Genomic DNA, 13,929 nt, shown 5'->3' on the forward strand with positions numbered 1-13,929 from the left:
ACGCCACTCTCATGCATCGCTAGAGACGATGGCAGGCGGCCGGATGGGAACGATGGGATGTCGTTGATCCCTTGAAGTATGGGACAGACTTTAATATGGGATGCTACTTGTGTGCATACGTAAGCCTCGTATAACCTTCCTTGGACGAGCACTGCCGCAGAGCAGGCAGAAAAAATAAACGGCTCAAATATATGATTCTTTCCTCCAACTTTGGTTTGTTCCTTTTGGAACAGAAGCTCTTAGGCCATAGGGTTTAAGGGCACGGGCGGTATTTAAAGATTTCAGTTGACGCCTGGTAGATGGTAAGGCTGACTCTGGAATCACCTATCTATTTATTATATATCTACTATGTTTTGTCTAATACTAATAAGTAATACTTTGATAAAACACAATTCTACTACACGTTTGGTTCACAATCATACCTATTGGCGCTAGTTTAGGTATAACTTTAAAAATAAACACAATATAAAATACAAAATTCGGACCAAAACATAGCCTACGAGATTACTTCGAAGGGATATAGCAGGTGAAAATTATATTTTAAAATATACATTCTATGTCCATCCACGTTTCCAGTATGATCATACAAAAGGTTGTGGTAAACGTCAAGCTTAGAAGAAGATACCTAAATATATAATCCAAAATGGTCCAGTACATATTATACACATAATTTGTAGAAAATATTGGTAATTTCTACGCCCTTAATTTAAGAACTGGTAATAAATGTAAATTTCGAAGCTATTTTATTTTTACGGATCTTCATAAGTATACTTTAATCCTAACTCCTTCCAGAAGCACAGACATTTCACATTCTTGGTACACTGTTTCAACGAATGCATAGTATTGTTTCTACGTTGGTAACACTGAAAATGTTTAGAACTGGCCAGTTAGAAACATTGCTAATGAAAACGTTTTTAAATTTTAATTTTAGAACTCTTTGGTAACCTAATACTGCATTCATTTGTCATTTGTTTTTGTGAATTGGCGGCAAATCTAAAACTCTTGTTACGCGTGAAAATGAACATAACGCGAAAAAATTTTCGGTCAATGATTTATTATGACTTTCGTTGTGGGCTTACAACAAAGCTATGATAGGCTACGATTAGCATTTCTTAATGAAATCTCGTGCCACTATCTACAATTGGTTTAACATGTTTAAGCGTAGACGTAGCAATCTCAATGATTATCCGCGTAAGGGACGTCCTTTAACAGTGACTATAAATTAAAATCCATGGCAATTTTTATATTTTAAAACCATTTGCCAATAACTAACTCAATTGTATTTTTGTATATTGTATTTTTGTATATGTAACATTATTGTATCATATTCTTGCAAATAAATATATTATTATTATTATTATAAAGCTTATATTGTTATACTAACTTGTGTAATAAAAAAAGATAAGGTTTTGTTTGAATTATTTTTATTTATTCAAAGGTTTCTTAGAAATACAAAAGTTCGTTACTATATCAGGAAACATATATTAACGTTTCTGTTTAACTTTTGAAATAGCCCATTTAGTTTAGTACATTAAATAATTGTAATTTCTATTTTAGGTTTAAAGAAAATTGAACTGAACGTGTTATGAAGTAGATTCCTATTCTAATACATCGTGGTCTAAGGTATAAGTATCACAATAAAGCATATTTTTATAAATTATCACATATACAGCCTCTTTTTATTATAATAAATGACAGTTTACTATGCACCTTATATACCGTTTTGTATTACTAGCTATTGTAAGAATTCGAGTATTCATTTATTCCTTAAACCTTATAACTGATAAACTATGATAATTCAGCTTCTTTAGATTCATAGACAATTTACACCTAATCCTTAATACGATTATTACAATACATGCTACGAGCATAGCCACAACTAGCTTAAATTGTCCAAAATCCACTCCATGTAATATGATATTCTTGTGTAAACGCCAGGGTAGCCGCCAATACCGCATCTCTTAGATCCATAGGAGACAATACCGTGCTGTACGTATCGGACGCCACCCGTCAAATCTGTCCGACCGGGGTACATTAGGGGTCCTCCAGAGTCGCCCCCACAGGAGTCCTTATCTTGAACCCCACCGGCGCATATTTGACGGTCGTATATGTGAGGAGAACTGGAAAATAAACATTTCGCGGTCATACGTTGTAAAATTTAAGAAATGTGCTGAAATATAGATTATCCTCTCAAATCACTAATGAAGAAGTCACTTTACGATTTGGCATCCTAATAAACAATAATCAGCAGTGTTGGCCTAGTGGCTTCAGCGTGATTCTAATCCCTGACGTCGTAGCTTTGATCCCCGGCTGTGCACCAATGGAAATATTTTCTCTGTGCGCATTTAACATTTACTCGAAGAAGGAAAACAGTGTAAGGAAACCGACATGCCTAAGACCCAAAAAGTCGACGGCGTGTGTTAGGCTTGAGGCTGGTCACCTCTTTGACTATTAGATTGAAAAATGATCATGACACAGATTCAGAAATGTGACGCCCAGATCTAAAAGGTTATAGCGCCAGTAATTTATTTATTTTAATACTCGCGACAAAATCGCCACTCGAGTGAGATTCTTTATATTTGAAACAGAAATTCGACACTCAAATCACCTACGCCCAAAAAATGTAGGCATTTAGTATTCTATCCACTTGTATTATTTGCCTTACGTGGATTTTAATTGGCAGTACAATTTATTATTGCAAATAGAGACAATATTGTGTTTATAACAATTTTCTATAATTGTTTGTATTTTAAATAGAACTCAGAGACGATCCTTAACTAATACAATCCTCCATACATTCTTAAAAAGCCGGGAACGCACTCGCGAGCCCTCTGGCATTGAGAGTGTCCATGGGCGGCGGTCTCACTTAACTTCAGGTGAGCCTCCTGCCCGTTTGCCCCCTGTTCTATAAAAAAAAATTACATGTTTCATGACCTGTAGCTTCAACACTTACCCGTTATAAATATTCTGGCATTCTCTATTACTTATCATTGGCAGGGCAACACTGAGGAGTACAGGACTCTGAAGGCCATCTTCCGTTGCTCCCCATCCAGCAACAATACCTTGTAAGCCTGCTAAATTCATATTTTGAAGCTCTGGTGTTATTGGTAAGCATACACCTTTCATACTATCTGAAAAAGAAATAAGTTTCGCTATAATTATTCATAACGTAGTCATTTATAGCTTGGTGAAGAAACTTGTTTTTGTTTATAAGCCACTGATGACTAGCCAGTCTACCATTTCTATTTTATAAACAAATATAAACGAGGGAACTTTACCCTATTTAAACCTCATTAAATAAATCAAAATTATCAGACACCTGTGTCTGCCATAGTTATGTATTCACGTGTCTAACATTTATACAATATCCTTCGAGAGAGTAGAATACTTTTAAAAGATTTTCTACCAATGATTTTCCATATTACACTTCTACGTTTCTTCTATTCAAACGAATATTATACAGTCACACATACAGAGATATTCACTGCCATTAAACTTAATAATTTGTTGATAAATACATAATTCTCCATTTAACATGTTTTATCAGTTATGTTTGCTTTAGTTACCTAAGAGACGGACGGAATATTATTAAGTGCCATGTCGCGGCCATATATTGGATTTGGAATGCTTTTGAACAATCTTAATCAAACGTTATGCGATGTCATTTCGTTCTTCGTTTTATTATTCACCCCCAATTTCTGGGACTGACACAATATATTATTATATTAAAAAATATTTAAATTTACCCAAAGAAAAATCGGCAGGTTCCGACAGCCTCACCAACGCAATATCATCGTACAGAGTTTGTGGATTGTATCCAGGATGACTTATCACACGATCGATTGTTACATTCTGTAAATACATATTAAAAATTGCATTAAGTACATATATCTCAACAGGAAGCGCAGATGTTATCAAAAGTGTAAAAATAATACTGTTGAACTTACTTAAAATATTCAGTTGTATTCATAAAATTAAAAAAAAGAGTGTGTGTGTACTTATGTACACGCGTCAGAAGTTATACTTCTTTGGCGTATGGAAAAAATAACTAAAATGCACTAGTGATCAACAATAAATATTAAAATTAATCAAAAAGATTTTATTTAAATAAATAAAATAAATTATTAGTAAAATAATATCACCGTCGTATATGAAATTGATTCAAAAACACCAAAATAATATTTATTTATTCACACTTCACTTCACACACATTGTACAGTTACGAAACATGTGTTCTAAATATAAAAATACTAGAATATACAACTTGAACATAGTTATCGATTTCCATGCCACCTAGACCTAACTTTACGATGTCGAATTTAGGTGTTGGTGTGCGCGTATCGTAAAAATTCACTCTCATCACTTTTCTCCATCGCGCCAAATGAAGAACTTCAAAGATATTTCAGAAAATTTAGAAGGAAGATTTTTAATGAGAGCTACTTAAAGCTAGTAAAATATTTTAATATTAGCGATCGCATTGTGTCGATGGAATGAGTGGGTGGGTGGGAGTGGTCTATGAGACAACAATGTGAACTTCATTAAATACGCTGCAACAGACCGGAAAGTACATAGAGTAGTTATATGAGTGTTCATCATTCATCAGTAATATGAAAAGGACGAGCGGGAAGAAGGCGCACTATAATTATATGTATTATGTATTACATACTCGAGCAGGTGGTGCGCACATTAACTCGCCATCAACCCTCTCACAGTCTGGATTCTGCCTAACATCATGTTCTCCAAGAATGACACCTTCAAGCTGCAATTTGTTTCCAAGAAAAGTAACACAATGAGCAGCAGTTAAGATATACCATTCTGTTATCAAGGTACCTCCACAGCTTAATTTAATTCCTCGACCTGTAATTAATAAGCGTACGGTCAATTAACTTTCATACAGGTTTTAAAGATTGAAGGTTATCTTTATGATTAACTGTTTTAAAGGTTAGACTTTTTCGTGTAAAACAAATGTATGCATCAGGACCACAATATGAAACTAAATCCTTTGTACCTTTAGCAAGAGACCTGACAGGACTAGAAAAAAATTCCAAGATAAAACTAATGGAGGCTATGAGTTAAACAATTTTGTGATAAGTTTGTTGTGTAACAAATAATATTGTTGACAGCGTTATACAATTTTGTAGGCAGTTTTATATGTGTTGATGTCTCGTTAGTAGTTCGATTTTCCTTGTTATTTTGCATTGTATTTCCTTATGAATGTAAAACAGGTTCTTACTTAATTATAAAAGATTCAGGTGAATTTTAAATACTTTACACAAATTATAATTGATTTATCAAGAAGCCTACTTCACTCGGGTTACCAATATATTTATATTGCTAATCATATATAAATTTATCAATACAATTGGAGTTTTTAATATATCGATTTCAATTATATTAAGAATGTGTTGGTAAAAATCCACCATCACCTGTTTGGTATGAAAGCAAAACCATCCAGGGCATTTCAAACAAGGAGGTTCTATTTCCTCCGAAAATCCTTTCGCCTTCAATACTTCCACAGTCTTTTGGCAACAGTTGCAAGTTGGGATGATTTCTCACATCAAGAGGCTGATCAATTGTATTGGTATCTCCTCGGTTATTCACTTGAATATTTGGTTGAGTGAAGAGTTTAGGTGGTTCTGTGGGAACCCAATAGTCTGGTTGTTTCCGGTCATCACCCGTGTAGTCCAATGTGTTGGACTCCATTACGCAGCAAACCTGGAATTACTTATTTATGGGTATTGAATTATTTCTCCCTATTGTGTGCCATTTTAAAGAGCCAATGATATATAAGCCCACTGAAGTATTTCCGAACCAATTCGACTTAGGGTCCTTCAAGAAAAGAGCGTACCAATTCTAAAAAGGCCGGCAACGCACTCGCGAGCCCTCTGGCATTGAGAGTGTCCATGGACGGCGATATCATTTAACATCAGGTGAGCCTCCTGCTCGTTTGCTCCCTGTTCTATAAAAAAAAATACTTGGCTCTTAGTGATTTGGAACCAAAACTAATCACAATATCGATGTACAAAACGGACACCCCTACCAACGCTTCAAACTTAGGGATCCGATCATATTCTAGAAGTAGATTACTAGTCTAGTAGTACTACCTGCGAAAATATTGTGGGGTAGACCCTACAACCATTTTCGCAGGCGAACATCTTAACAATTAAAAGTAATTATTTTATAAAATACAAAAATAAAATATAGGTACATTACAAGTGGCTCGTCCTGTTCAAATCCACAACCGAGGTCCTGCAGTTTCCTCCTCATGTATGGTGGCATGGGAGTACCAGCTCGTCTGACTTCGTATACTAGACTTGGACATAGTGACAATAATTTACAGCAACCAAGACGATTATTGGCGTAACAGCTATCTCCGTTGTACACTAAAATTATTTTCTTATAATTAATCATGAAAGTATTACTACTTTATCTTAATTTAGGTTGATATGTCTGAAATGCATGATATACATGAATATGTAGAATTTTAATACTGGTTGCATAGAATTTTGTGTTATATCGAGATATTGTAAATTGTCACTATATTCAAAATAAATGATATTAAAGAATGAAATAGATATTTATTTGTCTTTAAAGTTTCACACCGAAAAATTTTTTATTAAAATTTATTATGCATAAACTGTTATTAATAAAACAACGAATTATAAAAATCCCATACTTGACGCTGGCTAATGCACAAACAGTGTTAGAGCCAAAAGGGAAAAAAAAGAATGAAATGAAAATATTATATTAACCTTACACTTATATATTATTTAAAATGTCGGAAATTTGAACTCATAGTCTCTCAATAGAGAAGACAGATTTCTCTATGTCACTGATCCTTTTGAAAAGTTTAATCGGTAATCGAAACTGGAACCTATACCCATATGTTCTTTATATTACCGTGGTATTGCCACGTAATAATTTTGGTAGTATCTACCTAGTAATTTAGTCTCTAAAATAACTCTACGCCCTTGATTTGCGAACTGGAAGTAAATGTAAATTTACAATTTTTTTTTGACGTTCATAAGTGTACTTGTTTACCTAGATGAATAAAGATATTGTGTTTGTTTGTTTGTTTTTTAGTAACATTTTTACTTATCACGCCTGCTAATTGTTATCGAATACGCCCACATAATTTAACCAGATAGATAAAAAAATTAAAATTCAATTAGTTACTTTATACGGGCGAATGTCTAAATTGTCAGCAGATAATATTTAATTACTAAACACCAAAGCATCGATACGATCGAATCATATATCTACAAAACTATTACTAATTTCTACGATTGGTAGATTTTTTCGTTTCTATATTTCATCAATAATATGAAAAGGACGAGCAGGAAGAAGAAGACGCATTATAAAATGGGAGGTTAGCAGGAATGGAGAAAGAACGTCATGAAAGAGCTATTTGGGAAAGCCTGGATTACATTACCCGTGACTCTTTCACTCCTTCCGTACTGAAAGTAGCTAAGATATTGAGTAACAAAAAATACGCACATGGCGTATAATTCCAGGGTTCGATTAATTAACTGTTAGTTGTTTCAAATAAAGACAAGGAAGGCTATTCATCAATTGAATTATACATACATTGTATTATACATACTCGCAGTTTACACGGGTTTTTGTATACATTTAAGTATGTCCAGAATTAATAGCAAGTACGTAAGAACAGAGTGTCTTCCTAGATATTTTAGTAGACGTTTTGTACATTTTAAATATCTTCAGTAAATAAGATTAGTTCAAAATTAAATATTACTCTTAAGTTAGCTAGTCTAGTAATGTTAATTGATGTCTTTTTACAGAGATATTTAATAAAAAAAAACAACGCCCAGATTATATTTTTCACAATAATTAAATCGAAAAAAAATGTTGTACTTACAGTATGAGGGTGATATTAACGCACACAATATAAATAACGCTATCATTTTGCACATTCATCACTAGCACTAAACGTTTATTAATAACATGCGTTGAAACGAGCGCCCATTTTGATTGCTTTTATCGAAATGTGTACGCGATGCGCCGATGACAAAGATACCAGTTATATGGGAAAACACATATGACGTATTGATTACATGTTAATGGTGAATGACCGGTGTTTTAAATCAATTTATTTGTTGTATTACACTACGTTATCTTACCTTTTTGCCGTTAGTTACCTATTCATTAACAAACGATTTATTCAACCCTTAGTTAAACTAAACTAAAATATTTCATAATAATAAATTATAAGCCAAATTTACGGTTAATAATGAGTCATAGTTAATATACATTTTGCAACTTAATTAGCCGTTCAATTAATCGCCTAGCGTTTTTACCAAAGTTCGCCGTTTAACTAACGGTCTGAAAGATGTTCAGCTAGTTTATCAAACAGCTATGTCGATGACGTTACATTACTTGCCTATCCTGTTCATTTCCATTTAGTTCCCCTTTCTGGCACCTACTCCAAACCGTAAATTATGAATATTTTTCAAAGTTTGATGAAAAATAGTATGGAAGAGTGTAGTGACACTAAGACTTAAGTTAAACAAACTAACAAGTTAAATTTTAAAAATATTAAAGACCGATTTTCTTATACCAGGTATTTCATTATTTTTATTGCTGTAACATGATCGTACGAATGGCCTAAGCATTAGCCAGTCAGTATTTTAAATGTTGTTACAAACGCTACGGCTGAACATCTTTCAGGCTGCTAATTAAACCCCGCCATTTAGTTAAAAGTCTAGGCTTTTAATTGAACGGCTTAGTAAGCTAGTTAGTTGCGACATACATATATAGATAAGCTCCGTTAGTTATAATTTAAGGAGTAATATTGGTGAACATTACTAAAAAAGAATTTAAACGGCATGTAGATAAAGAGAGAAATATCTGATCATGTCAGCCAGATTAAGCTTGGGACTCTTAATCCTCGTCCGTTAAAATCCCGGCTCTAGGTACATTGATGATTTTGGCGAAGGCAGAGACGGTGAAAGTCAGCATGCCTTATACCATGAAAACGACACATATGTAAGGCACAGAACGAGTTATACCTTCCTCTTCAGCTTTGTCAAAACTGTGAAAAAGAGATGCAATCTGAGACTAATGGGGTAGAACTTTACTGAATTATTCAAATATGTTCAAAAGTTGACAATAGATATCATTAAAGCTTTTGGTTGCTTAAAGTATATGGGCGAAGATTCCTGCACACCAGCATTGCAAGATAAGTGCCGGAAACAATTTCTAAAATTTTCATATAAAAGGGGCAAAACGGGTAGGTTTATGTTTTCCCATGGACACTTTCATTACTAGAAGGCTCGCGTTGCCGACCTTTCAATAATTGATACTCCAATGGGCTCCACATATTGGGGATGCGCTTACTTGTGGAACGATAGACGTCAAGGTGATAATGGGGGAATTTCGTATTCTGACTCGACTTCCGATGATTCGTTGTAGTGTATAAATAAATACCCACAAGCAAGAAACAATGAATCAGGCAGTAAATTCGTCTCTCCTGTCATGTTTATAAGACTTCTGATACGAGCGACCGCAAACGAATCGGTGTATTCCTACGGAGGAACTTATCTGCCTTTGTTTGAATATGAGTCATAAATAATTACAACAATAAAAGATGCGATAATGTACTACGTTGAATAAGTACTTAATTGTGACTGTATAAATAGTATCATTTATACAGTGGGTGGGTCTGCTTTAACAACTCAAAGCCTAGAACCGACAAAGACTGGTCTATTAGCAGGGGTCACACATTCAATATTTAGTTTTTTATGAATAAGATCGTATATGTTCATAAGTTTGAGGGTTTATAATGTATTCGTAAGGAAACCGATTTGGCTATTTTTAAGTAGCAAAAGCATCTGTAATTTTGACATTTAACAACTGAACTCTGTAATCAACATAAAACTACTTTTTGTATAGATATATACATAATTTTGGTATTATTTTAAGATAAATGCGTATGAAACCGCATTAGGTTTTACAAAATATTTCACAAAAATATTTTAAAACCGAAATAATTTGACAAATTATCAGTTATACAAATATAGATAAGTACAAGTAGCGTTTACACACTGTACTGAAAACTAATAACAATGTAACTTCTGAGGTAGTTCCATTTTCAGCTTTCAAAGACGAATCCTGAATATTTTTATTTTCAAATTAATTAGAAAAAATGCTTAACCCAAAAACTTAGATTTTAAAGAAAACATTTGGTCATCATCGTCACACAAAAATGAGGCTTCCATGTATACTGACATAAACTCCTTATTGGATTACTACACCCAAAAATGACACCGGGTCACCGTCAAAATCGAATTTTGACCAACCTCCAAATTGTAAACATAAAGGCAATATCAGGAAATGTAGGAGACTTCCTTGACGCTTTAAAATGAGGGTAAAAGGTCGCAATTAAATGGCAGTTGTATGGTGCCGTCATTTGTTAAAAAATGACGCATGAGTATCTCCATATATAGTTTGGCGAAGAAAGCCTTCATGACGCTCCGCAAACTAAGATTTACATTAAGATTCATTTATTACATTGAGAAGTTGAATACAATAAGTTTATCATCACGCTTTCTGGTTTATGATTGCGAACCCGTACTTTTCCTCCACCGGGCTGTTGCAAGCATGGATTTGGTCCCTTCTGCCAACCAACGTCGGTAAACGTTGCCGGCCCATTTACGTTTTAAATGGTTGAAGTGTTCACATCCATTATACCTAACACTGAAAATGTTTAGAAAATGAAAAACGGCTTAATGAAGAAAGTTGCTAATACTTTTATTTATTTTCAAAGTAATATCCTTTACTTTCTACACATCGTCACTTTTCATGGAACCACTGAGAAGAGCAGTGGGCCCATTATATTAATTAGGGGTCTCTTCTATGGTACTTTCGTACGCTTTCACCGCATCTTTAGAGCACGAAAAGCGAATACCTTGAGTATCTTTAGTTCTTGGGAATAAATTAAGTCGCAGGGTGCCAGGTCTGAACTGTATGGCGGATAACTCATTATTTCGACACCTGCCATAGTTAAATATTCAACAGTCCGATTTGCAGAGAGCGCTGAAGCATTGTCGTGGTGAAGGAGGATCCTGCTTCAAGGGCGGTTCCGTCGATTTTTTCCAAGACAACAGACAAACAGTGATTGATACTAGTCGGCAGTCCTTCCATCTTCTAACAAAACGCGAAATTTACCTTTCCTATCAAAGAATGAGGCAATCAATTTTTTTCCTTGACTTGTCTCTTTACCTAACTTGGCGGATCCTCAAAAGGAAACACCCACTGAGCTGATTGTCTTATATCCATCTTTCATCCTGTGACAATGTCAAATACAGCATTTGGGTCACCGCCGTTGAACTTATCTAACATTTGGCAACACCAGTCCATGCGAAGGTGTTTCTGGTCGTCGGTTAAAGTATGGGGAATCATCATGTTCGTGTAATATTTTTTTAACTTGACTCGTACCAATGCCTAGGCTTGCGCATATCTGCTGATAGGTCACACTCTTATCTGCCTCTATCATGCGTCGCACAGCACTGATGTCATCTTCAGTAGTCGCTGTAAAGGACATGCCTCACGGGGATCATCATTAACATTGCTACGTCCACGCTTAAACTTATTAAACCAATAATTCTTAATTGTGACGAGATGTGTGGGGCTTCATTAAGGAATGCTAATCGTAGCCTAATAATAGCTTTGTTGCTGAGTAAGCCCACAACCAAAGTCATAATAAATCATTCGCAGAAAATTTTCTAGCATTAGATTAATTCTCACGTGTTAACTAAAAAAATCTTAAAAAAATATTTAAAAACTCTGGTATCTTTTATTAATAATGGCTTTGTTTGTTCCTTTATATTAAATATATATTAATATAATCTATCAATCAATCAATCTTAGAACTTAAAAATTAGAATTTAGTATGAATTTGTTCTTTGTTAAACTGTGCTTTATAAAATTTATTTATATTTCTATTCTTTTATTCAAATAGAATGTGTTTTTGCTTTTGTGTATAAAATAATTATTTGAATATTATTTAATGAGTAGCTGTAGGTATTCTTTAATACAATAAATAAATACTTAAACATATGATACAATACAATATTTATTACAGAACAGAATACATTTGTCAGAGTAGACATAACAATAATTTTTACGGTAGATTACAAAAATACAGTTTTTAAAATTTTCTTAAACTACATAGTAATAATAATTATAATTAAACACTTATAAATAGAAAGTTTGTATTGCGATACATAAATGTTGAGCGAAGAAAACTTCAGCTCTGGTGTCACCGGTACTATCTACCTGGCGCCTTAAATCGTTAATTAGCGTCTGTGCACTCAAAATTGGAGTAAAACATATTAAAACCGTTTAATATGTTTCGCCTGCTTTACTGGTTATCGGAGAAAGGTGAGACGGGGCTTACGTGTCCACACAAGTAGCATGTCATACTAAAGCCCCTCCAGGGGATCAATGACATCTCATCCTGCGCTTGCTATCATCCCTAGCGATGCATGTTTGCTCCATAATGGCTAGAACATTGACGGAGGCAAGTGAGCGACGTACAAGTATGAAGTTGAGCGCAGTGAGGCGAAAACATATGTGTATAACTATCACATATGCATAACTATCGTTCTACATAAATATCTTTACGCATGACAAAATAAGGTTACTTGGCTGAGAAAATAACAGTTTATTTGAATCAAGTGTTCTGTTCGCCAATGCTGATATAATTAATCTTGGACTCACATAAAACGGTCGCAATAAATTATTATCAAGATCATTAACGTGTTTAACGAATTTTAATTGCTTTTAATTAGCGAAGTTAACGGAATATGCGTGACATTAAGAGTAGCGTTATAAGATTGATAACACATACATCTAATTATAACTGTGCATTCAAATCAGTACGTGATTTATTTAATGAAATTAATTACATATAAACATAGTGAACTAAGCTAATGCTTGAATGTGTACAGCATGTTTGTACATTGAATAAGATATTAAATTAAAAGTAAATATTGATGTACTTTGAAATAAATAGATAAAGTACAGGAACCTCTCAAATAAATTAATAAGTTCAACTAAAATTGTAAGCGATTAGAATTACTATATGTACAATTATTATTCTGCGTGTTCAATGTTGATGTTCATTTAAAACTGATATATTGGATCGTTCGCCTTAACAGGCGAGCGATAAAAGTCTCTTGAATGACTGAAACAGTGATTCTGAATAAGTTAATAAAATACGACTGTATTTTAATGCAAACTGAAAACACCAAAGAATTCGCGGCATTGACGTCGCTGGCACTAAGACTTAATTGATATTAACGCTGTGATTTGATTACACAATGTTTTGCATGTTTTACTGCAGCCGTGGTTGAAATTCAAAGATAATATTACATGTTTTATACTATACTAAGTTGACAAAACACTTATTCGAAGTGCATTTGTTATATGTAATTTTTCTATAGTATATGCGGTCTTTACTGTAATTTTTAATTCTCCATACAATCTTAAGTAATTTAGCTGGTGGTAGATGGGTGGTGACATTGTCTCTTAAAGTTTCATACAGAAAAATGTAAATAGCATATAGGATTTGCCTCTGCAAATTTTCTTGTTAAAGTAAAGGGAGAGAGCAATTGAAACCATGAGAGAGAGTCAGAAAGGGAGATCGAGAAAAAGTACACGCTATTGGTTAATGTATTCGTTTGGTAGTTACATATTATTATAACTTTAGATAGCAATTCTGTCGCATAAGGTCTTGTGCAAAACGAATATTTTTTTATTTATTTTTTTAGAAGTTTTTCATACGATTTCATAGTGATTTTAGCCTCGTATTCGTAGTTCCTGCTACAAATATGTAACCCGACGAATGATGATCCGGACTTGTGACATGGACATTTTTGATTTTCAATTACCTTTTTATAATTTCAA

General features: G+C 33.8%; 1 protein-coding gene across 3 annotated transcripts; it reads right to left on the reverse strand.

Annotated features, from left to right (window-relative positions):
* Nucleotides 1–1,413: 1,413 nt before the first annotated feature.
* LOC110994064 (serine protease easter) lies at nucleotides 1,414–8,025 on the reverse strand. 3 transcript variants are annotated; one of them, XM_022260551.2, is made up of 7 exons: nucleotides 7,880–8,025; nucleotides 6,214–6,383; nucleotides 5,427–5,715; nucleotides 4,667–4,857; nucleotides 3,747–3,852; nucleotides 2,954–3,131; nucleotides 1,414–2,120 (listed from the first exon to the last, which is right to left on the reverse strand). In XM_022260551.2, exons 1-7 carry the CDS (start codon nucleotides 7,932–7,934, stop codon nucleotides 1,880–1,882), a joined length of 1,230 nt encoding a protein of 409 aa, XP_022116243.2. In that variant the 5' UTR covers nucleotides 7,935–8,025; the 3' UTR covers nucleotides 1,414–1,879. The 3 variants fall into 3 exon arrangements, with proteins under 3 accessions (XP_022116243.2, XP_045485993.1, XP_045485994.1); XM_045630037.1 differs by having other exon boundaries at nucleotides 6,209–6,383; XM_045630038.1 differs by having other exon boundaries at nucleotides 5,427–5,724; nucleotides 6,209–6,383.
* Nucleotides 8,026–13,929: the final 5,904 nt, after the last annotated feature.

This window comes from Pieris rapae, chromosome 11 (assembly GCF_905147795.1).
Source record: "Pieris rapae chromosome 11, ilPieRapa1.1, whole genome shotgun sequence".
Taxonomy (NCBI): Eukaryota; Metazoa; Arthropoda; class Insecta; order Lepidoptera; family Pieridae; genus Pieris; species Pieris rapae.

Coding starts and splice junctions, on each gene's coding strand:
- LOC110994064 (XM_022260551.2), bottom strand. CDS start 7,934: ATGTGCAAAATGATAGCGTTATTTATATTGTGTGCGTTAATATCACCC. Junction 5,716..6,213: donor TTGAACAGGACGAGCCACTT/GTAATGTACCTA, acceptor AAGTAATTCCAG/GTTTGCTGCGTAATGGAGTC. Junction 4,858..5,426: donor TTTGCTTTCATACCAAACAG/GTGATGGTGGAT, acceptor TATTAATTACAG/GTCGAGGAATTAAATTAAGC.